Raw genomic sequence first — 25674 nt, 5'->3', positions numbered from 1 at the left:
TTCGTTAGGAAATTCGTTACTCTCGTCGCAATTACCACTTTAAGCAACTTTGACAGTGCATTAGGATGCCGCAATACGAAGATTTCAGCACTGTACAGTTAATGTTAGGAGAAATGATGAAAAATTTCATCACATGTTGTATAAAATATAATTTTATGAAAATTTATAATATTTATGCATTAAGAAATGCATTAATTATTGTTAAAAATTACCTATCGTGAAAAATATTATTAATTCCCAATTACATTGTTAAATTTATAATGTCAAATTATATTCAATTTGAGTTATTTTTTTTCATTTTTTTTTTTTATTACTGTTCCTATTCAATATATCATTGATTTAATTAAAACGAAATTAATTAATTTGACTCAAGAAAATGTATTAAACTTGATTGAAATTTATTATTTATCAAGTGAATATCTACAAAGTGAAATTTCTTTTTTGGAGTGAAATTTACTCCATAGAATCTAGAGAATACAATTATGAAAAACTATACCTAAATTCTGGAGCATCCTATTTGAATTACTGTAGAATACAAGTGAGAAAGGTTCAAAGTTTTTTTACCTACAATTTAGAACCTCATAGTACAATCATATAAAAATTTTTACTTCATATCCAAATGTATTGCTATAATCGAGAATTAAACATCTCTAAAATGTAAACCTAAACGCAATCGATACACTGAAAAAACAGATTGGCTGCTGCAGCAAATTAGATGGTAAAATATGGCATTTTTAATTGACTGCTGCAACCAATTAAAAATGCTATGCCATATTCAGCCAATCTTTTCTTTCAGTGTATTATTCTTATCTATCGATCAATAGAGCTTTATTTATTTGAAATGAAACATCGGCAAGCTGAATATTTTCCTTTGCAGGGATTCGTACGTAAATCTTTCCGTTCCGTGTAATTTGCACTGTGGATTCTGCGAACCGAAAAAGCTCGCTCCGTTGATGTAAACCGAGGGATGGTCGTATACCGGTTTCGATGCTTGGTATATCAAGGGGGTGCGCGCGCGGGTCAAGGGTCACAGCCGAGTCTAAAGTTGACTTGCCGGCTCGGCGCGAAGCAATAGCGTTTCCACCCATACCCCCCTGCGCGCCCATTGTGCGTTCCATCCGATCATTATTACCGCGATCGAACCGCGGATCTAGCCTGGTGGGGACGCAGCTCGCTCGCTCACTCGCTCACTCGCTCACGCTGATATATGGTACATCAGGGGTGAGATAATATCTGCACGCGGGTTGCAGGTTGCGCCGCGACCGGTCGTAGTTACGGCGCGCCGTACGATTTCCACGGCGGTGCGTCGTAACGTTATTACTTTCGAGCAAAATGTGAAAGTTGGAACATGCCATTGTGTGTGGACTCAGACAGGGCCTCCTCATGGATACACACGTGTCTTTGTTTCCCATCGCGAACGGCGAATATTGCGATTTTTCGTCGACCCCTCTCCTCTTTCGAAGAGACGGTGTTTCGCCATCACTACGCTTGTTAAATCAATATCAGTAATGAGTCCAAATACTACTCTACGCAGAACATTACGTATGAACAACGTCTCTTGCTTGTAAGTTTTTCGCATTTTCAAGATTGAGCACTGCAAATTGGATAAAAAATAAGTAGCTTGATATTTTTTATATAATAATCTTGTTGCAGAATATTGTTTTGTAATTTTATTATTTTATTATTTTTTTCTTTTCTAACACGGAAAAAAATGATTTGTTAAAATTAAAAATCATTGATTCAGCAAATCTAAAGCTGCAATATGGATGTAGCCAGTTTTCTATGTGAAAGTATCAAAGTTGTACAATTAAATAAAATTAGTGATTATAGATAATCATATTAGTTGTAATAGCACAGTAAATGTGCAATACAATAAAGCAAATATAACTTTCTACGAAAATCAATCCAATATATAGATTATAGATCTATTTAATATATAGAATTTTTAACGAAGTATGCTAGCCAAGATGACGCATACTTTTGCCATTATAATGAAAAAAACTTATTACCTTAGCAGTTTTCATTGCAACAAGAAAATTAATTGAATTAATATATTGATAATTGCTTGGAGATATAATTTCTTTGTTAAACCACTAAATTTTTTTAAATTATAGATGTTGAACTCGCGCAGCAAGCAATAGCTTTGCTGAATCATCCAATCTATTTTTTCCCCGTAAACTTTCACAGAAATATACATTGAGACAATATATATATATATACTGAATAGATATACACTAAGAAAAATGTTTTAGTTGTACCAACAAAAAGTACAAATAATACGAATTCTAATTATATGAGTCAAAATTTTAGTTATTGTAATTAAAATTCTGGTTATATCAACTAGAATATTTGACCAAGTATTTGTACTTTTCTGGTTGAATCTACTAGGATTTAATTAATGCAACAAAACTTCCTTTCCGATGTAAATATATGTTTACTGTTCCATATATGGCAAACATGAAGATACATAATAATTACATTGCAATAAGAATAATCTCCGAATTGTTACATTCCGTGATGATTTAGGCAGTCTGGAGTCTTGTAGACTATTATTGGCTATCGCGTATTATTCTCTAGTCTACCTGAATGTTCAAAATTGGTATGTGCATTATGGTAGCACGTTTCACAACTACGAAACCAACACATTGATCCAACATCGTCGATTATCCGGTGGAACGTAGCACGCCGTTCAACGAGATCTCCCGACGGCGCGTTTGAGATATTTAGACCGGCTTTTATTATCGGGGTAAGCTCTCGTTGTTTCGCACACACTACAGTCAGTACCGGTTGTCCCTCCCGAGCCCGAGGGCGCAACGGTTAAATTCCAGCGGGCGTTCTCGCGTGGCGGAATGTCTCCCCGCGAGATCCCGAGTAAAGGAAGAGCCTGATTCCTTAACCGATCGAAGAGAAGATGGAGAACACGAGAGGAAAAGAGAGATAGGGAGAGACTCGCCTGAGTGAGACCTTCCGGGAAATTGGATTGGCATTTTGTTCTTTACGAGCGTCCGCGAAGCCGCCATGGTTCTACAAGATAGAACGTTCCTGTCGGAAGACGGGGCACGCGGTTATACAGGGTGGACACTGTTCTACGGATGACGGAACACACGGTTACACTGGTTTAAGTGAGACGGTTCTATCTGACTTTGAAATTTCAATCTTGTTCTGTAGAAATGTTTAGTTGCTGTTTCGAGAACCTATTACAGTTTTAATCATACTATTGACGGAATAGATGTTTTCTTGTCCTAATACATATTGTTGTACACAATAATTATACTGGGACATTATTATCGGACGCGGTACACGTAATTATATCTTCTAATGTCCATTTCTATCAAGGGCAGATTAACTTCAATCTCAGTTGAATTTATTTTTTATTTAATTTTAATCTTGATTCAACTAACTTCTTTTCTTTGTTCTAATAATTAGAAAAAGATGAAGAGTAAATTGAACCGAGATTAAAATTAATTTATATTTATAGAAATGGAAACTAGAATTAGAAATAAGATAAAAAAATAATTTAAAGCAAGATTATTTACATTAATAGAAACAAACATAAGTGATTCTATTCTTAAATAATTTTAGTCACTATTGCAGTGTTTCTCTAAGATGGAATTTTGTTCAATCCTGGAGACGGTACAGTAAGTCACATGCCACCTACGTTCAGTGGCTACGTTACTTTCAGTCAAGGAAAATTGTACCTGCGCATTGAACAGATTATTAGCATTAAGTAAACGTTGTCGGAAGACGAAATGTGCGGTTATGTAAAGTGAAATACATATATGAAGGACGGGCAGTAATACGGAATGAAACGTTGCTATTGAAATAGAAGATACGCGCTCTTTCATTTCGTAAATCTAGAAACGTAATAATGGCTCTCGCGAGTTGGTATCATTTCCAATCTAGTAAGCTCCCAAACTTTATCTCTTGCGTGTGGATTTGAATCTCAGTCTAAACACACTATATGCAGCGAATGATACTTTCATTGCGAAATGCCGGATCCAATCTCTAATAACAGGTTGCGAGCGTGATTCTGCTTCCGATTCTCTCGTTGATTGAACAGAACTCCGGCATTGCGTGAATCGCGCGAAAAAGAGAGAGAGAGAGAGAGGGGGGGGGAGGAGAGACAGAGATACACATCATCTCGTTTCCAAGCGTCACGAATAAATGCGGAAAAGAGGAAAAAAGGAAGATATAAACTACTTAGTGTGACTCGCTCGATCCGATTGGATCGGAATTGTCGGCTCGGACGCTTTTTGCATGGCGCGTGCAGCAGGAAGCGCATGATTTGTGCCGACAATCGCGACACGTGGGCGTATGTATATCGCTTGGGAATACAGTCCGGGTTCGATTCGAGTTCCTCCAGATAGCCGGGGCTGTGCAGCTGCCTTGCCTGTTTTGCTATCCCATATCCTAGCTTGCTCGTGCCGAGCTATCGTGAAACGAGAAGACGGCAGACGAAGAATCGTTCTTCCTATCCTTCCAAGTTCGATGACTCTCGGCGATGATCATCGCGAGGGGGCAAACGTCCTCCTCTCCCCTGCCTTCCCGTTCCTCGTTCTCACTGCCTGGGTTCCTTCGCGCTTCGTCGCCCCCTGCGCTCCTTCTCTTCCTCCTCCTCCTCCTCCTCCTCCTCCACCTCCTTTTGCTTCGTCCTTCTCCTTTTCCTCCTGATGTTACTCCCTTCTCTCCTCCTTCGTCTTCTCCCCGCGGGTACCCTACGCTCGAGTTATCATAACCGCCGCCATCCGTCATGCATCACTTGCCACTTTGTGCCCCGAAGAATCCTCTCGCCGCGGCACGACAATCGCGCGCGAATCCACTGAAGAATCGACGCCGATGACTCCAAGCGAATAGCAAGATGTCTTCAGGTGCTGTCATGATTTTTCTCCATATACAATTGTGCTTCGCGATAAAAATGATAATTAAGAAAAAAATTGATTAACTGCCATGTGATATTTATAGATAGAGCTTTCAATTATTTTTAGGTTCGATCAGACTTCTAGGTAGTACATTGGAAAAAGTCAATTGTTTCATTAATCAATAATGGAATTTCGGTAGATTCAACCAGAAAGATATAAATCAAACACTTTTAGTTAAATCTATCACATTCTACACTGTTAAATATTAAAGACGCACTGGTGACTCAATCTCTTAAGTTAAAACAATAATATTTTGTTAACGTATGTATACGTAAATACAATTGTTAGTAAAATTAAATTTGAATCAAGTATTATTTAATAATTTTCTTGAATTAAACTTCATTTAATTAAATTAACTCATCTTGAATAGGAGCGGTGAAAATAATTAAAAATAACCCGAATTGAATATAATTTGACATTATGAATTTAACAGTTTTATTTGAGATAATCCAGGAATCTGATTCATATAATTAGAATTTGCAGGACATTTTTTCTATTATACATGTATACAAAATAATTACGAATTACATAAGTAATTCAACTATTTAAAAGATCGTGATGTCTCAAGTATTGTCACAGAATTGTTTCATTAGACGCAGTTAATATTTCATTGCGCGTTTATTACCATTTATGGTAAAATTTCGCACATACGTATCCGCGTTTAAATAGTTGTAAGTTGCGTGAATTTCCGAATGCACATTGTCGGAAGTGAAACTGTGAGAAACACACTCGGTGTCTTTTTTTATTTTTCCGTTGATCAATCTGGTCCCCGTTGTTTCACCGCTGTTTGCGGAAGTGAAACGTGTTGAAGTCAGGCCTTCCTATTTCAGAAAATGCAGAACTCTACTTGTATTCGCGCAACAATATCCTAAGCTCTGAGCTATCGAGGAATATCTAAGGCATCATTTGCACTTCGCAATTTATCGATCAATCGGTTTCATCTTAACTATAATACAAGCTTTTCACCGATGGAAACTTGTATTTCAGATCGTCGCCTTTCGTATATACGCCGGATATCGATATCAGTATTATCCGCCTCTTGAGAGCAATCGCGAGCGTAATTTCGCTCCTTCACCTCGCAAATTTTTCGCGAATATTAAGCCGGCATCAAGGTTCGCGCGCGATTTGATCTCAATGCTTTATTTTCGATTCGATCGAGGGATCGGATTGCGAAGAGAAAGAGAGCGAGAGCGAGAACCAGAAGAAGAGGCATGCGGGAAAACCAGTTTTCCACGCGCCGTCATGTCGTTTCCACATAGTTAAATACGAGATGCATTAACAGAGACTGCCTTATTCGTCTTGCGCTATTTACCTTAACGACGACGACTTTTCTCCAGCGCTTTTCGCGTCGCTCTTACTCAACCCGGGCTAGCGGTACTACCGGTCGATCGACACGGACGGGTCGCGTGCAGGTTGGGGCACCTGCTCTTGTACCGGTGGTGAATGGAAGAACTTACTTTAGAAAGACGCATCCCAGACCATCCTCTCTCTCTCTCTCCCCTATGGCCTCTCCGTCTCTTTCTCTCCTTCAACCCGACACGACTGACATGAGGTTAAGCCACGTCTAACTGTAAGATAATCGGCCTGTTCGTTCGGATCGTTCGGTCAACTCGTGTGCGTTTACTCTCCTCTTTTTCCGCCCTCTCCCTCTTGCTTCCCGAAGCTACATTACACTCTTCGTTTATCAATGGCCTCGCGAACCGTTATTCTTCGTCTGAAAATGTTATCAAGCAACAGTATTTTTTTTATTAGAACATAAAAAGGAATATTATGAATTAGTATAGGGAATTAATGATACTTTTATACTTGCGCGCGCTCTCTCTCTCTCTCTCTCTCTCTCTCTCTCTCTCTCTCTCTCTCTCTCTCTTATGTTGATACCGAGAAGAAAACGCTTCCGTACACTATATATATATATTCACTATATATTCATATGAAGGGTTTTTTTAGTGAGGAGACTATCATGGATGAAGTTGGCTCGTAAAATGTATTTCTTACGAAAATAATATTAATTAAATATGTACTAGGCGTTGAAATATAACGAGTTATTATGCAAAAGTGTAGTACCGAAGAGTATTTAAGGGACGGATTCTGCAACATATTTGCAAATTGATTACTCTCATTAACGTTTAATTAAAATCCTTAATCGTCTTATGCAAAGCGACAACGAATTGATATGCGAAAGCGCACTTTTGACGCAGATGGTTTAAGGGAAATTCCTAAACTGGTTTGTAAATTAATTCTCCTAATTGGCCAACCGATCGTCTTACAGCGTATTTAAACCTGGCTTATAATTGTATTAATATTTACATCTATTTATTTTTTATGTTTTGTTTCTTTTTGTCCCTCTTCATTATAATTTATTTGTTTATTAGAATCCTCATCTCATTTCTATAAGTGATAATACTTAATTTATATATTTATTCCAATTAGTATGTTAATTAATATTATTTTTTCCTACCTATTCTTATTATTTCTATTTAATTAATTACTAATCCTTACATCGCGTAAGAATTATAATGATAGACTTCATTGTCCTTTTACTTATAAACTCCCTGCAAACTGTTTGATCTGTCTAGCTGATTAGCTTATCTTTCTGAAAGTCATATTATGCTTTATAGAAACAGCGTTAATTCTTATTGCTCTTATAAAAATTTGCGGATTTATGGCACATTCAGCTTTACGGATCCAATTAGATCTCACAGTATCTCTCAATAGGATTTCAGGCAAACACGTTAGATAATTGGTCCCGCGCTTTCTGATCCTTCCAGATGCAAGATGAATGGCGAATCGTACGTACCATAGAGACGCCAGGTCGGCATAGAAATGGGCAACAACGGCAGCAACTCCCATCAATATTGCGCGTCCAACGGACCATCGCAAGAGATTGCTGGACGCGGGTGGACGCAGTCTTTCCCTCGGGAGCTGGGGAGGCATCATCCTCAGCAGTCGACAGGACACAAGGTCCTGCCGGAGCCGCCCAATCAGCGGCTACGCGCCACCAATAATGGAAGCATCATTCACAACGGGGGAACCATAAGCGGCCGCAGGCCGCCGGCCCTCACGCTTCCGCACGACCTTAATAAGGTAAGGATTTGCGGCGGCTTTTCGAGTCGCGCTGATGACGTGGCGTGCCATGTTCCTCATGTGCCGCAAAATGCAAGCCGCCACACGACTGTAGTTGTAGTTGTATACATCATTGGCGAGTGAGCAGAAATTTGTATCGCCAAGCATCACAGATTCTCATGCGAGTAATAATTTTTGTTGATAACAATAATGCACATAAAAAAATGTTTGATATGTGTAATCATTAATTTTCTTGTTTTAACTAACGAAAACTTTTTTATTTTTTCATTTAAAAACTATGTCACTGTAAAATTTGAAATGACCAAATTTTAATTAGAACAACACAATTTTTAAATAAAAAAATAAGATAACTTTTTAGTCATACATCAACAAAATAAATAGTTATAAGTACCAAACATTCTCTCAGACAATGATAGACACGGACTGGATGGTAATAATAGATTGGATGATTGTTCATGAAGTTCAATCGTGCTGATTTTTGCTCAATATGTTGGAAACGTAACATTATATTTGATTTGTCATAATCTATTAGTCATTTTGTTTGTGATAAAGGACTAAAGAATAAATTTTTGCGAAATATCACATTTGTTTTCAATTCACTTTGAGGACGAAGTGTTTGCTTCATCAGAACGCTTCCACGAAAAGATATGCACATAGTACATAGTACTGTTTCGATTCGAAGAGTATTCCGGAGCAATAAATGCGCCTCCGCAGTGGATCGGACCATCAGAAGTGTTCTGAAGAAAATGAGAAATAAAAAATCTTTATTCTTATAACAAAAAAAATTTTATTGGTAGGAAATATAAAAAGAATCACAATTAAAAGCCAATTAATGATATTTAGGTGAATAATTATGAGAGTAGTTGAGCAGTCGCGAGATAGTATCCTAAATACTAGGAGTAAGATTTTAAGTTCGAATTGCAATCGGTTTCCATTTATTTTTCTATAACTGCTAATAACATTTTTTGCCGTTTTTCTTTATATTCTAAGATGAAATTGTATTACATCTGTGAATAACACATTGTTTGATTTTACCTCAACTATTTTTTATTAACTATAACTAGAAAAAGAATCTGATTGTATTAATAAGAATTCTAGTTGAAAATGAAAAAATTTTGAATCTATTATAATTTTAATTGAGATATTAGAATTGTTGACAAAAAAATTAAATAACTTTTAAACTATAAGAAAATTGTGCTCAAATGATTGATATAATCAGAATCTTCTAGTTCGTCTATTTTCAACCAGAAATTTTTCTCACTGTACATCTAATTTATACATCTAATTTTATCTATTAAATCCCAAAAATAAAGAAAAAAAATAAGGAAGAAAAACAAATGTATTAGTAAATCTACATCTCTCTTCTTGCTCCACATGTTTGCTTAGATGCAAATTGTATTTAGCCAAAAATAAGAATCATGAAAAGATTAATATTTTTTACTCTGTGAATTTTTTCAGCGTGAAAGTTTGTCTTCGCGAAATTGCCGAAAAGATAATTTTTTATTCCGATTCACCTCAATTTAATCTTCTGATTTCGTGCCTAGCCAGTCCTCCTTCTGTCTCCGCAGACAGAAGGAGGACTGGCATTTCCATCGTCTAGAATTCTCATGCGAAGTAATGCGCATCCGTGAATTCGTCTTTTGGCCGAGCGCCATGTGTCGTAACCCGGTTAAGATTATTCTATAGAGCACCTTTTTACCGCGAATTCGCGAAATGTATCACACGGCCTTCATCGAACGCTTTGTGCCGACGATCGCACAGAAACGACGGTTTCTCATCCTCCCCGCTTTGTCACGGTGCCTCCATTCTCTATAACGCTTATTACGCGCATCAAAATGAAGTCACGTACGTAAATCAACAGTATTTTAAGAATAAGTATTATACTTTACCGTTCTACCTTTATGTAATATTATACTTAAGAGATAAAAATATTCTCTTAACTCATTATGCATATAATCGCTAATGAGAACTTTTATTATGAGAGGCAGACATAAATATTATATTTTATTCATTTCGCGCATTCAAAGCGATTGAAATCTAGATCGTCATAAATATAGTTAAACAATGCAAAGTAAATCAGAAATTCAATTCAGGATTTAAGGATATCCTATATATCAAAAAATATATCTAAAAATATATCAGCCAACTAGTAAAAAAATTTTTGCAGTAAATTTATTTTAAATTTTAAATACGCCTTAAAATTGCATAAAACAAATTATTTGACTTTTAATGACATAAAGCGCATAATTATCATATTTCCTCCAGTTTTGTGTAAATAATTTTTAAAAATTAATGAATGTTTGCACGAATTAAAGTTTATTAAAGTTTTATTAGAATATACCTATATAAAAAAATTGATTTAATTCGTAATACTACGTCCTCATTATAAATCTGCAAATGAATACTGTATAACGCAATTTTATACAAGGATTAACAAAAAATTAAATAACTTTTAAACCATAAGAAAATTGTGCTCAAATTTGCACAGACGTTACTTAGATGTTATAACAGAACAATCTATGAAATTGTTATATTTTTGGTAATGCTTTGCATTTTGACATATATCCTTAAAATATATCCTTACATATATTCTTAAAATCCTGCCTTCTCGTCTTCCAGCAGGGAATATTTCGCAGCCGCAGCACTTCAGCATCGAACATCGGCGCGTCACGCAGCCGTAAGATCGAACACCATTGCTGCTATTACGGGAATGGATCGAGATGTTGTATGGAGAACGAGATGCAAGAGCTCAAAAGATTCGGCAGCGAGCCCGATCTGCGGTACTCGCCGATGGCGCGAGAGGCTGCACGCTGCAACGGGAAGCAACAGCAGCAGCAACATCAGCACGCGATGGAGCACCGACATTGCGGAAGCGGGCATTATCCCGAGCGAGAGTGTAGAGAACGAGAGAGCCGGTATAAGGGCAAGAAGAAATACAAGGCACCGGCACCGCCGACGAACGGCGTCATTGACGGATCGTCTCCAGATTCTTATAGGTAAGAATATTATGAATGCCTTGCAACGAATAACCCGTTTTTGTTCTCTCAGTTATCATTATTTAATTCACAAGCTTGCAATTCCAAAGGTTCCATAACAACTCTGTAGACATTTTTTTCTCTTAAAAGACTAATAATTATTTACTAAACATATGACATCGATAAAAATTGCTAACGTTAATCTTTTTTTATCGATTACATGAAAAAAACAATTTTGCTAAAATATCTAAAAATTTAGATAGATACAAATTTGAAAATAATTGGATCATCAAAATAATTATGTAGGAAACTCAAGCATGATGAGAACAATGCATAAAATTTCGACATTCTAGAAATCATTTTGGGAGTCTTACATAATTATTTTATAGTGCAGTAAATTTATTTTCAAATAAAGTTAATAACTGAAGCTTACAATAGTGTCCAAAAAATAATAAAATAAAACAAATTAAAATGATATGAGATGTTAATATAATATTTATTTAAAAACGTAGAAATTCACATTTAATAATTAAATTCACACATTTCAAATTGAGTTACACAGAGCTCTTCAGTAGTCATTAAAAATTATATAAAGATTACATAATGATCAATATAAATATGCTACAATAAGAAAAAAAATAAATTAATATAATGTCTAGAAAAATATAATGGAATAATAGGAATGTTTTTCTTCATATATATAACAAATAAATCAAGGCAGAGAGAGAGCACATTTAGATCAAATGATAATAAATAAAATGATAATAAATAAAATAATAAAATAATTTTCAGATCTACGTTAAGCTAAATTTTAGCTTATTATAGATACTTCAGCAAAATCATTCTTTCTATATATATAAATTATATTAACAGAAACAGAAAGTTTTCATTTTATACATTTTGATGTCAATAAAATATCCATGTCTCGATATAGGAATGTTATTCTTAGGTGCAATGAATCCGGCCAGATTCGATCGAATGGTTGTCGCGGTGAAGAAGAGATCCAACCGCCGCCGAGGCGGTCGCGCCTCTTCAAGACGCGAGCAGAGACGAAGAGAGCGCAGGTCAATTGGTTATCTTCTTCCTCGTCGTCGCAAACTCATGTTGTCACGGAACGCTGTGAAAACGGTGGCAGCGGATTAGACAACGAGCGACGGTGGCGAGGTGAAGATGGCCGCGTTGCCAATAAAGAGAATAGACTCGTCTGGCGCGATCAGAGTAATTATCTCCATCAGGATCGTTGGTGTCGAGACGAACATAGGCGTTCGCGTATCTTTGACGGCAAGAATACGCTGCAGAGGAGTATGAGTAGTCCGGAGTTCCAAGCAGAGTTGATGCAGGTGGCTAGGAAGGTGCGCAACAAGCTCAACTGCGGCGGCAGGTCCTCCGTGGAGTCGATGAACTTGGAGCGTAATAGCGATACCGATCGGTGCACGAAAGAATCCAAGATTGAGGAAGTGAAAAGGCCGGAAAAACGATCAGCGAGGAACGAGGAGAGTTGCCTTGAGGAACGTATGATCGAAGACAGGATCGAGGAGAGGCGACTGAACGATCGTTGTAATCGATCCGAAAATAAACATAATGAGCGCATATATGACGAGCGCAAAGAGAATGCCCGCGATCCCGGAAGGACTAAGGACTACTTAGAGGAGAGGCAAGCGGAGGGTGTATCAGGCGGAAAGAGACGACTCGTCGAGAAATCGGCGATATTCGATGAACCCTCTGCGATGCACTCGAAAGAACCTCTTCGGAAAGGTCTGAAAGATCGCTTGGACGCCGTGGGGCATTCCTCCGGAGAGAGGTTCTCATCGGAAAAGCACCGAAGAGAACTTCTTGAAGATTATCAACGAGCCAAGAGTGTCGCCAAGAGCCGGAAGTATGAAAATACAACAGACTTGGGTAGAACTAGATCGGAGAGTCCGGTCAGATCTTATATCAGGATTACAGATCCTCGTGGACAGGGCTCCGGAAGGGAAAGCACGCCTGAACGAACAAGCGAGGCCAAAGAGAGAGAGAAGGAGAGAGATCCCGATCGTAGACGGCGGAAGAGCGACGTTAGGAATACTGATGGCGCATCGGATGAGAAGAGATGGTCCTGCGAACCTGTTCCCGCAACAGCGGAGAAGAAAGATGCAAAATCCAAAGAGAAGCTCGCGAGAAAACCAGAAGTCAAGGAAGTCGTCCGCGAGAAAAATTGGCACGTGTAAGTTTGCTCTTACATCCCGGATCAATTTATCTCTCACACGCGTCACATATGTATATGCATGCATTGAACGATTCCGGTAGTTATTTTCCTTATCTCGTGTGCGCGGATGCGTGTATATACGCAATTAGTTTTCCAGTGACGACGAACAAGCGACTAATTTCATTCGTAATCATTACGCAAATATGATATGTTTTTGACTATTTCTCTAGATTGCCATTGCCGGAGAAGTCCGCACCGAAGAACTTTTACTTTGGCATGGATGAAGCGTTGTCAAATGAGTCCCGAAATTGCGTGGATCAACACATGGAGCAAATCCAATCTAGGTTACAGTCCAGAGAGATCAATGGATCAATCGAATGTCATGATTACACGGACGATGTGAGTAACATGTTTCTCTTATTACTATAAATGTTCTATAAATAAAATTACAAGATCGTTATTTGGTTTAAAAAAACAAAAAAATTTGAAGATTTTTAATTGCAATTTTTAGGGGAAAAGTGGAACCGAAGACATTTCATTAAAATTGCGACCTACGTTACCTAAGAAACAACTAGAGATTCCGCGATTTTCACCATCAGCAGCATGGAGATTACTGTCGGCTTTGGAAGCACCTGGCCCAACCATGAGCACAGCGAGCGAGGAAATTCCGGTAAATGCGCAAAGAATTAGAATATCTTGACAATTAGTAGTAAATAGTTAGCAAGAACTACGAATAAAATTGAAGAGATGTAAAATATTTAAATCGCTTCTGGATTAAACTATTAGATTGTTTGATGTTAGGTGATGTTCGAAGAGCGTATCGAACGTTTGTCGAGGCCGCCTCCGCCGCTGATTGCGCTTGGTCCGCGAAGCTCGCACGATAAATCAGGCGATTCCGGAATATCCGGAGACGCTGGTGCAGTCAATGACGACTCGTTGGACGTCAGCACCAACACCAACAACAATCGATTGAAGACGCCGGCGATGAGACCGACATGGACTCCGCAGCAGGACTTAGGCGAAGAGTCTAGCAGTGACGCTGGGGTAGATTCACCGCCACCGATGCCAACCCCAGTGAAATTCCCGCCCAGGGCGCATGTATTCTCGTTATCATTGCCGCGCGACGACAATCGTATGTATTTGTATAACCCAGATTTGAAGAAGGAGGGCTCGACTTTCAATTCGCTGCAGAAACTGAAGAGATCAGTGTCGGGCGCCCTCGGACTCGGGCCGCTGGACTTAGAGAGGAAACGTACTCGCGATGTCCTCGACGACAACTGGCTGCTGTCAACAAGTGCCCCGACGTCGTTGCAGCACACTCAGATCACAGATCTGACACGATCCTCGCCATCCGGCTGGAAGCCTAGCTTTGACGACGAGGATGATGACGAAGTATTAGTGGAAGACTTAGAGGATCGCGGCGACTTTCCCGTGATCATGAAACCGCCCTCGTTTTCGTATTTAGCTTCCGGTGGTCATGTAATGTACCTGCCCGAGTCCAATGACACTCATTATCAGACGCAAAGGAGTTTGAGCTACAGGAGCAATATGGCAGCGGAAAGCGAGAAGAATTCTGGTAACAGCTCCGGATCAAAGTATCGCAAAAACGGCGTGGATGAATTCAGGAAATCGAGCAAGGATGTAGAGAAAACGAACAAGCATCCCAAAGAATCAGTCATGCTAAAAGAAAAGCCTTTTGCGAACGAAAAAGTGAATAGATTTTCCAAATCGTGTGAGAACATTTCCGAGATGAAACAACGAAGTATTTCGCCCATTGGTGGCCAGCAGAATTTGCAGGATGATAAGGAGATTGCTCCAGAAATCAAGACACCATTAAAGAGTAACTCGAAAGGCCGTAGATTCACATTCCAAAGTACTGTGCGGCAGATTGAAAGGCGCAGATTGGCGGAGAAGTTATCGCGAGAGGCGGAAGCCAAGGAAAGACAGAGGAAAGGCGAGCTGGAGGCGATGCGTAAGGTAGAGGAGGAATTTCAACGAAAACGAGCGAGAGAAAAGGCAAATATCAGGCAACAACTTCGCTTATACAGCATGGATGAAAATTTGAGGTAAGCTTTTAAATTTATACTTGAAATTAGAACTCTCAGATACATTGAATTTTTCGATCAAGTTTCGTGTTTAGCTATAGATAAAATGTTTAAGATATTATCTAAGCTTATTAAATATGAAAAAGAAGTAGGTTTTTTATGAGAATTTAATGTCATTTAAAGAGCTTTTTAAGATGCAGACAGACGTTGTTTAATTATTAGAATTATTTTGCGGAATATTTATTATTAACAATCTATTTCAATTACAATAGTTTACCTACTGTGTGGGACAGTTCTCAATTATCTCGTGCGGACCCGGACGGCGCGCCATCGTCATCCGCGTCGTCACCCACGTCAGTTCCACCGGCAAAATTGACGACTATACGAAAGAGTAGCGTCAGCAGCGATGAGTATTTGCGTAAAAGAGCGTCCAGCGTGGATTCGAGACAGCAACAGCAGCAACAGCAACCGAGGGAGTACAAAGATTATCGACCAAAGTATTACGATTGGGCGCCCACCGACTCGTCGTCGCATCTGGAATATAAGCAGACCACGGTACATCCTAAAGTGGTATGTGACATTCCCAAGAGCTCGCCCGTCTTTGTAGACGCGCACGCAAACGTTTCTAAAACGGCGAATGTCAGTTCCACACCTAGATCCGACAATTACAGGTAAATGTAATAGCGAAAGTATAATTTAAATTATACTGAGAATAGAATATATAGAATTCTTTATAAATTCAAAAATTAAAAATTGAATTTCTATAATTCTATATTTTTTTATGATATACATTTATATTTGAGATGTGCACAATAATTTTTTGCAATCGAAATTTTTGCGATCTAAAATATTTTTATTTAAACTGAGTTAATAAAAAAGTAGGGAAACATGTTATTTAAAATTGGTTTTAAGAAAATTCAAATAATTCGATAAAATGTTTTATTCTTTATATTTATTATTCAAAATGTTCGATAGAGAGAAGAAGAAAGTGAGAAGTGAACGCGATGTTTTCATACGTAGGCTACGCAAAAGGATTAAGGAGGGTAAAGGTCTCCTCCACCATGCAATACACATATACAAAGTGTCTGTCATTCCGAAGAGTCTTTGAATTCACTTTCACTCATGTGCTCGCGGCCATGTTAGGCTCGCATACAACAGCTCGCGATTGCGAGACGACTAACCGCTAATGGTGAATAATCTTCTAACGCATTACCCAACAGGAAAGATTTTGCTCATGGGGCTGTGGCAGCGAGATCTTCCTTAGCGAGCAGCGACAGTGAGCTATCGCAACCGAATACGAGACCGCATTCCAGGCAAGCCGTCAGCAAGAGCAAACCCATACGGTCTAGGTACGTTCGATACAATCTGGTCCCCTCGACTTCTGCTTGAGATAACGATTTTCCCGCCCCTGAGAATGTTTCCCGAAATAATAGCGATGTCGACGCGAAATGCCTGTCAACAGGAGGTTTTTCTAGCTTTGAATGACGTCTAATTTTTTATACATCCCGTATGCTGAAGTGAGCGCGAACAATATATAATTCTTTTTCAAACCAAAAAAGGTAAAATATAACAGATAATAATTTTCTTTATAATTATTTCCAGAATTGTTCTATTTTAAAGCAAAAATTAAAATGATTTTATTCATTTTATAAATTTACATTAAAGACTTAATTTTTTGTTGTTTTTTTTATAAATCTAGCGATGTATTTATAATTTTTTGAAGTTATTCTTAAATATTTTTTATAAATTCTTACAATATTTTTTTGCTGCTCGTTCCAGTATGGATAAAACTTATAGCTCAATTATCCCGATAATATAGTCATTATTCGATGTGGCAGCTTGGCTTGCACTTCCGTTGCAAGTTAATGAATATATGAGTATTAATGTTTGCTAAACATACAGTATTAATGAAATCTACTAATCGCACCCGTAGGTAAGAACTCGCGCATATCGTGCGACTATTAATTTTTGGCTTTCTGATTTTTTATCGTGCGCAGGTTTTAAGGTGGGCGTAAAGTAAGTAGTCTTAACACCTCTAGTCATCTAACAACGCTTCATTAAACCAAGCCAAGCAAATATGATCGCGCTTCTAACTACGTATTGGGCGAGGATGGCACATAGGTGGCAAGCATCATGCGAGAATGGGTAAACGCATCACAATTGTCGAACGCGTTACGTACATTTGAAAAAAAGATCGTCGCTCCGCTATATTGCGTCTTGGTTTATCTTCCGACGCGTTGAACGCCAGCCAACGTTCTCCGAGTCTTGCGTCTGTATAAAGACTATGCTAATATTTTACTAGATTCTCAACTCGCCTAGAATAGATGTTTGCCTTGGCGTTCAGCGCGTTGACAAATACAGCAGAGGCGTCTCACATGTGCTCGATCGTAAAATATTGACTTCTACGAATGGAAAGTAGTTTTCCTTTGAAAAGGAGGGCTCCAAAAATTCTATAAAAATTTTATAAATATATAACGACTTTTATATCAATGATTATAAATTTATTATAAATTTATGATTATAAATTTATTAAATAAATTATAAATTTGTAGTTATACAGAAATATATTATAAATTTATGTAAAATCTTTGAAATTTTTTAAAACAGATTATTTAAATGGCTTATACAATAACATTACTTTTATATACAAATTACTATCATTTATATTGAATTCATATTACATGCTATTGTAATGAGAAATTCGTTACGAGTCGTGACGTTCTCTGCTGATATCAAAGTAGGAAAAACGGCGAAGGGATGTCGAAATAGAGCGTAAAAAAAGTAAGAAACGATTAATCAGGTCGACTAGCCCAACACGCAGTGAGGAAGCCATCAGCACGGAGGACGAGACCCCGGTGGAGCCAATCAAACAAGAACGAAGCCTTATGAATGGCTTCATATTGAACGGTGTGCAACCTTTTGTGAGGGAGAAGAGCTACCGACCCATTTCTTTCAATCCCCAACCGCCTCCGCCTATTCCAAGTTAGAAGCCATACTGCGGATTTTAAAGAATACTGTAGATCTTAACAAAACTGTGTAAAGAGAATTCGACATATGTTATTCATATATTTTCTGGCGTACGCGAAATGTCGAATCTAAAAAATTTAATTTGGATTTGGATTCTTCTTCTATATTATATCTGATCTATATTATATCTGAATCAAAACGAAGATCATTTAGAGAAGAGCAACAATTTCGCGTACGTCAGTTCGTTAAATATTAAGCTGAAGAATTTTTATGAAATTTTAAACGAAGATTTTATACCGTTTTACAAAGAAGTAGTTTTTTTATATGATTTATAGAGAATGTTTTTCGAGAATTTTCCCTATTTTCTACAAGCATACATAGCGCAAACGCGATGATCATTCTTCGCGCAGCATTCTGTGTACGTGAAACTAATGTCAAGTAATATCTTTATATGATGTGTAACAAGTAACACGATCTAACTCCTAACCAAATGTGTTCCGTACGACTCTCAGTACGTTCATCTACTATTTATATTTTTGTCGTAAGTATATTAACAAAAAACAGAAATGGAATCAAAGATTATAAGCTTATTCATGCGCGACGTATCGTTTTATAAGCAATTATAAAAACACGTCGCGGGGAAAAATACCAATAATACCGGGTGTATACATTTACTCAACAGGTTTAGGGCAGTATCTTGTAATTATGTACAGGTAACAACCGCAGGTAACTGCAAATATTTGCTCATGTAATGTAATCAAACAAAAGATAATGTTGTTATTAACGGAATGAATTTCTTCTTTTATCCTTACCCCGTTCAATCTATTTCTTCAACAGATTGAAGTTATGTGTGTGAATCAGCTAAGTTAAATGAAGTTTTACAAACGAAACAATTTTCACATTAATATATAAAGAAAAAAAATTCAATTCTTGTCTGATTAAGAGAATTTATAATTCTTAATTTCTGTATAATTTTTGGCGTTTGTTTGAATTTCATTTTTTTTCGCGGTCTTTGATCTCGTATTTAAAATCATCTTGAAGTTAGACAAATAAGACACGACAAGCGTGGATTTCAGATCGATTGACAATCATTTATTTTACTGTGTCTACTTGTTCACACATCTTGAAAAACTGAAGAGAAGATAAGAAATGAGTTCGTCAAGTTTTCCGAGAAACATTGCTCCATCGACTTCCTCTTTAGCTAATATGTAAATTCTTATTACATTCATTTCTTGATAAAATTACATTGTTTTATGTAAATATTTAAATAACCAAATTTTTCGAAATTAAATTTTGCGTTTGTTACAAATTTTCTTGGCAAAATGCCAACAAAAAAACAAAATCTGTTATAACAGAATACAATCGATTGAATACGGAATGAATCTATCAATAGATATGATGGCAGATTGCAGGAGCCGAATAAATCTGTCATTTCGTAATCATTTAAATGAAATGACAGATTCTATTATATAATGGCTGACTATGTTGATGAATAATCGAGCAAAGCGGGTCTCAAGAACTTAGAACATTATTTTAATCTTTTCTTATTTTTTATTTTCAAATGTTTTGTGGTGTTAATTTTTTTATTAATTCAATGAACTTTGCCAAATATTTCACTATAATATTTCCTATATTGAAATTTGCATTTTATTTTAATCTAAGAAATAATAGAACTCTACCGAGGCTTGAACTGTCCAATTATGTACCTAATGCTTTTTGCCCGATTAAGAGTTAATAAAGACATAGTCTGTGCCAATCTGCTGTAATATTCCTCTGGAAAGTTATGTTGCAAAAAATTTTGCTTCCTGAATTGCTTTTCAATAATTGATTATATTCAATGATAAATAATATCGTTACTGTATTTCATTAATGTATATTTCACTACAGACAAGTACACTTTGAGTCAATATTGAATGAAAGTAGCAGCGATGAAGAAGAACTCAACATAAATATTCCAGCATCGCAATCAGGCGTAGCGGCACAAAAGCAGCAGAACATTAACGGCTCTACCGTGCAAAACGACAATTTTACGGATAGGGATGAGGCTCGTATCAAATTAATTTTGGAATTTTTTAAAAAGATCGCAATTCTTTTTTCTCCAAGTACTAATATTCCTTGGCTTTCTTTGTACAAAAAATACAACTCATAATCATGCCGGAAGTAAACAAATTCTCGTTAATACGAATTGCATTATTAGCGCATTTAATTATTATTAATTAAGATTTTAGAGATCCAGCTCGCATTCATATTTTGTGAATCTTATATAAATATAAGTTACATCTTCGCAGATCATTTTGTCGATGATCTGGTCAAACAATCAATTGGGCGCGGCGTATTACAACATCCTCACGTCCGAATTGTTCGTGATGGATGATACTTATGACGACGGTGTTCACTTTAACATCGCGAAAACCCTGTACAAGCAATGTCAGCCGCGCTACGTCATCACGATCTCCGGCACGTCCGACGAGTTCCTCACGGCAATCGAGGCCCTGGTAATGTCGGAAATGTCGAGCGATCGGAACAGGTCGGGATTGAGCTCGGAGCCGCAGGTCTCACTGAGGGTGATGCGGAAGAGGGAACACGGCTTCGACAGATGTTATCACAGAGTACGATGTCTCAAGCTCCGGTCCGAGCCGGCGAACGCCAACAACGTCGAGAGGCTTATCTTTCTGCAGGGCCTGTTGAACTTCAAATCGATCGTCATGATCCACGCGCTGGGTCTCCTCTTGATCTACATCGACCAGCATTGGAATAATATCGCATTAGATCCTTCCGGCAGGCCTGGCTTTGTGTCTCTGTCTAGCGTGACGTTGTGAGTTTCTCTAGGATTGAATACTTTAGGCACGATACACTGGTAGTTGTGGAGTTTAGTTTGCTAATAATTCCTTGGAGAATGTTGTCTTACGAAAGAAAGACTCGAGTCTTCATTAGACATTAATTTTTGAATGTTTTTATTAATTCTTTATTACTCGCGTGGAGTGTATAGATATCCTCACTTTACAAATTTGATAACTGTATACTATTATTTACATTATTATATTTAACACAAATTATTTCTATACATATAATAATTTCATATAATAATTTTAAATTATTATTATTATTTTATTTTTATAATAATTGAAATTGTTTTTATAATAAATTTTTTTTTTGTAATTTTATCTTTATCTAAAAAATATATAAAATATTATCAATCTTTATAAGATAGAGATGTATATAGAGAATGTTATTAATTTTTAATTTAATTGTAAATCATCAAAGACAACAATAAAAATTGAGATATAATATTGGAATGTCAGAAATGTGAAATGACAGCAAATAGTTTCTTAACTTGCTATCTAGTGAGTAATGTAAGATTAATCGTGATCATACTTTTCTCCGAATTTATTGTAACAGTTTACAATATTTATAGGCCGTTCCGAAAGACTTTCTAGCTTTATAATAGATGGATGCTTCTAACAAATTGCGTTTTATTCACGCATAGTTGTTTCTTTGTTACACACGGGATTTCGTAGACGTGACATCGTCATGATAGATGATGACACTTACGAGGCGCTGAATATCGTGCATGCCAGACATCACCCGAGTCTTTTCAAGTGTGGCGATGCAGCAGCGAAGAAGCAAAGTGGCAGCTTATTCATCCTTCTGAATCGTTGCCAATCGCGACCTGGAGCGCAATTTTTATGGCATGTTATCCTCTCGTCTTTTATATAACTTGTGACGTTATTGTATTTTACTCAGAGACTCTTTTATAGGAAAACGTTGCGACATCCCACTCGAAATATCGAGATTCTTAACGAAAGATTCGAAGTCATCGAATTCTGTTTGAATCCGGATAACCATAGTATCGTGGAAAATCTAACGTCGTGTTTAAAACATGTTTACCGCTTGACTAACGTCATTCTGGATCGATATTTAGCGCAGCAAGCTAAAGTTTCTGATTGGCGACGATTGCATAAGGTATATTACGTTTTCCAGTTTTAATCAGGCAGCTCAATAATTTACTTGCCTACCTATTACGCTCACATGTTCTACATTCTATTTTGTATTTTATGTCGCAGACGGTTTCTTCTATAATTTACATCGCCGATGTATGCGAGAAACACTGTAAGAAAGTAAGGCTGTTCCACAAAATCGTCAGCAATATCACGAATGAAGTACGTTATATCAAGTATTTCATTGAGTACATAGTGGATTTTGGTGTAAAAAGATCCGAACATGATTTTATCGTACGTGCAAATGTGGATTCGCATTTAGACAATCGTAAGCTGATCTTGAACTTTTTACTGAACCCTGCTATTTTGTTCATATTTATCAGATGATCACATAATTTAATTATTATATGATCTAAAAAATAAAAAATAAATTTTTACAGAAAACAAAATCTTACATTAACAAACTAATTTTCTTTTTCCATCAATACAGATTGACTTTAATTTCAACTTACTATTTATCCTAATTTATCTTAATTTTAAGAATTAGATTAAGTTAAATTGAAATAAGTTAATCTACCTTAAAAAAGCAGGTATAAGTCATAAAAAATATCGAAAAAAATTTTTTAATAAAATTAATAAGAAAATACTCTACTTTTTAAGCCGAAAAATAAACCCAAACAAAATAACAGAGTTACCCATACAGCACAGATTATTCTAGCAATATTGTAATAATATTGCTGTAAACTTCTGTGCTACACGAATAATAATATAACTTTCGAAAATTACATTATCATTGCATGGTGAATATTATTGCCGATTGTTTTCATTGCGTATTACATTATTCTGATTATTGCCATCGAATACAGTACACCACGTAAGAAGCACTTTGCCCGAGACTCTGACACAGATGGTAGAGAAAGACATGAAAGAGTATCTTCCGGCCTCGGTAATAACCTGCAAAATGGTGTACATACCGAATATCGGATATCTCTTAGCGGTAACTGGATGGAGCCCTTCACCGGCCGACAATGTGGACATGGAAAACCTAGAGTTCAAATTCATCAGCAACAACATACGTTATTATAAGAGTCCCACCGCCAAAGGTTTCATTATTTTCTAATTTTCTTATTTTTACAACTTTAAACTATATGCAGCACAATGTGCATTTAAATACATAATTTTTTTTGCGTCCGTTTGAAATTGAAATTGGTTTTTTAGAATTGGATGAAACTATAGGAGATATACTACTAAGAATAAATAAGCGGGAAAGTTATATTATGTTGAAGCTTGTAAAGTATATAAATAAGCACGCTGCGTCGATCTTCAACGCGATTCAATTGTGCGCCGAATTAGACACGTGAGTTAATTAGATATGAATTAGATATGAATTCTATAAAGAAAATGTGCGAACTGACGTCGGTGATAATAAAAAATAAAAAAAATAATTAATTAGATAATTAATTAAATAAAAGAAAAGATAAAACAATTATAATTAATAGAATTAAACAGTTATAAGTGAAAATCAGACAGATATATAGAATAAATCAAATAAGAGAAAGAATCCTATTTTCTCAGTCAAATGATTATTGATAAATATTTCCACGTATCTTGGTAGTCGAATTGGTAAGTGCATTTTAGAAAATCAAGAGTTCCAGATTCCCTGACTGAGATAATATTTTTTGCAATAAGTCCCTTTGCAGTGTTTTGCATATTAGTATTCGATAATCAATGTAATGTTAGTTCTATTTTTCGTTTATGATTGCGTTTCAAGTCCAATCACAAACTAAACCAGCGCGCAGTTTATAGAACTGAAAAATGTATTTGCAAATCTATAATATCTATAAATAAATATTATTAAGAAACTATTTTCGTTTTGACCAAGAATAAGATTTTTCCTGTTATAAAAAGAATTAATATTAAAACAAAAAAAAAGCTCTGAACTCTTTAGAAGAATTTTTCATTTTCTAATGTGAGAATGAAAATAAAGAACTCTGATTGGTCAATTATGCAAAAGTTTGTGCTTCGACCTATATACTCTTTTATAAAACTTCTCGCGTTGTGCCGATCGTTACAGATTGCTGGCATTTTACGTGGTTGCGCGAGAATACAATTACGTGAAACCGAACATGGTGGACCGACAGATCATAGCGATAGAGCAAGGCCGACATCCCTTGCAGGAGTTTCTAACAACGTTTGTTCCGAATGACACTTATTCTGGAGACGAGAAGAGCCTCGTGAAAATCTTAACCGGCCCGAATGCCTCTGGCAAGAGCACTTATCTCAAACAAGTCGCGCTGATCGTGTTCATGGCTCACATTGGCTGCTTCGTGCCGGCAAAATCAGCCACTATAGGAATAGTGACTCATATCCTGACTCAGATGACGTCTGTAGACAGCATTGCTCTAAATACGAGCATGTTTCTGCAAGATATGCGGCAGGTAAACTAAACAGATAAACATGTGTACATACAAAAACCAATTTTAATTGAAATGAATATGTAAGGCGTTATCTACTAGCAATATATTACCATAATTATATACATGTGTTTTTTATTTTTACTTATACGATAAGATGGTCCGACGCAGAACGAAATGTTTATCATCTCTTTTATTTCATGTTCTTAGTAACACTTCCATCATTTAGGCTCCACTTAATGATACAAATGCTTTGAAGCATTCTTGATTGGTCTGTTAGTAAAATTCTTTCTTCTGATTGATCAATCAAATGCTTCAAAGCACTGGTCCGCTCTTTAAGAATGATATTCCTTTTTGTACCTACTCTACTTTAGTATGACTCTTAATGTTTATTATTCAACTAGTATTAAAATCTAACTTGCTTTGTAGTCCTTTATTAATTTTATTGTTTGAATTTTAATTTATTAAGCCTTTTTTTTATTTCTATATTAATTTAATTTTTATAAATATAATCTCTTCAAGAGACACAAAGCTTCTCAAAATCGTGATAAAAATTAGAATCGATGATTATTTATCCGAATATTCTCAATCAGCGAAATATTATAATTTAGAGTTGATTTCGTCTGCATTTATAAATTGAGCCTCACAAAAAACATCTTGTGCGATATACATTAATTAATTGCTAAATTAATGAATCTTTTCGGAGACTTAATTGTTCTCATCTTTTAGATTAATTCCGCTCTTTATGCATCTACACCAAACTCCATCGTCATTTTAGACGAATTTGGAAACGGAACATCCGAAGTGAGTGGCTTGTCACTGCTCGCGGCTGTATTGAACAATTTCGTCGAGCGAGCGGCCGACTGTCCGCACATTTTCGTGGCCACGCACATGCATCGGGTGATGAACACGTTACCGCAAAGCCCAATAATCGAACAACAAGTAAGATATAAGAATGGATAATTTTCAGTGATACTCACACGCGACGCTGATTTCCTTAAATTGCCATTATTTTTTAATTTTTTATCTATTTCATGATTGACTATATACTTACAGACTTTTGAATTTGTTACAAACGAGGACGGCTCTGTGGCGTACCTTTATAGTTTAACTCATGGACACGTAGCACGCAGCTTCGCACATGCTG

General features: G+C 36.6%; 2 protein-coding genes across 6 annotated transcripts in view; both read left to right on the top strand.

Moving 5' to 3' along the window:
* LOC108689679 overlaps nucleotides 1-18279 on the top strand; it is an 89923-nt gene extending 71644 nt beyond the window's left edge. For 2 of the 5 annotated variants that reach the window (XM_018196552.1, XM_018196551.1), the window contains 9 exons: nucleotides 7688-8003; nucleotides 10623-10999; nucleotides 11928-13181; nucleotides 13394-13562; nucleotides 13675-13833; nucleotides 13965-15229; nucleotides 15481-15879; nucleotides 16429-16557; nucleotides 18009-18279. In XM_018196552.1, the coding sequence (XP_018052041.1) occupies nucleotides 7743-8003; nucleotides 10623-10999; nucleotides 11928-13181; nucleotides 13394-13562; nucleotides 13675-13833; nucleotides 13965-15229; nucleotides 15481-15879; nucleotides 16429-16557; nucleotides 18009-18195 (4200 nt within the window). In that variant the 5' untranslated portion in view covers nucleotides 7688-7742 and the 3' untranslated portion in view covers nucleotides 18196-18279. Of the gene's footprint in view, nucleotides 1-7687; nucleotides 8004-10622; nucleotides 11000-11927; nucleotides 13182-13393; nucleotides 13563-13674; nucleotides 13834-13964; nucleotides 15230-15480; nucleotides 15880-16428; nucleotides 16558-17205; nucleotides 17354-18008 lie in introns of all 5 variants that reach the window. The other 3 variants (XR_001931841.1, XM_018196553.1, XM_018196554.1) reach the window with 3 other exon arrangements.
* Nucleotides 18280-20419: 2140 nt separating this feature from the next.
* LOC108689680 (mutS protein homolog 5-like) overlaps nucleotides 20420-25674 on the top strand; it is a 5954-nt gene continuing 699 nt past the window's right edge. The window contains 9 exon segments of the mRNA XM_018196555.1: nucleotides 20420-20990; nucleotides 21694-21879; nucleotides 21934-22138; nucleotides 22240-22441; nucleotides 22980-23216; nucleotides 23332-23470; nucleotides 24188-24551; nucleotides 25257-25469; nucleotides 25584-25670. Of these exon segments, the coding sequence (XP_018052044.1) occupies nucleotides 20476-20990; nucleotides 21694-21879; nucleotides 21934-22138; nucleotides 22240-22441; nucleotides 22980-23216; nucleotides 23332-23470; nucleotides 24188-24551; nucleotides 25257-25469; nucleotides 25584-25670 (2148 nt within the window). The 5' untranslated portion in view covers nucleotides 20420-20475.

Source organism: Atta colombica, unplaced genomic scaffold (genome assembly GCF_001594045.1).
Source record: "Atta colombica isolate Treedump-2 unplaced genomic scaffold, Acol1.0 scaffold274, whole genome shotgun sequence".
NCBI classification, from domain to species: Eukaryota; Metazoa; Arthropoda; class Insecta; order Hymenoptera; family Formicidae; genus Atta; species Atta colombica.
The sequence above is the reverse complement of the archived record's forward strand: the minus strand, read 5'-3'. Positions and strand labels throughout refer to the sequence as shown.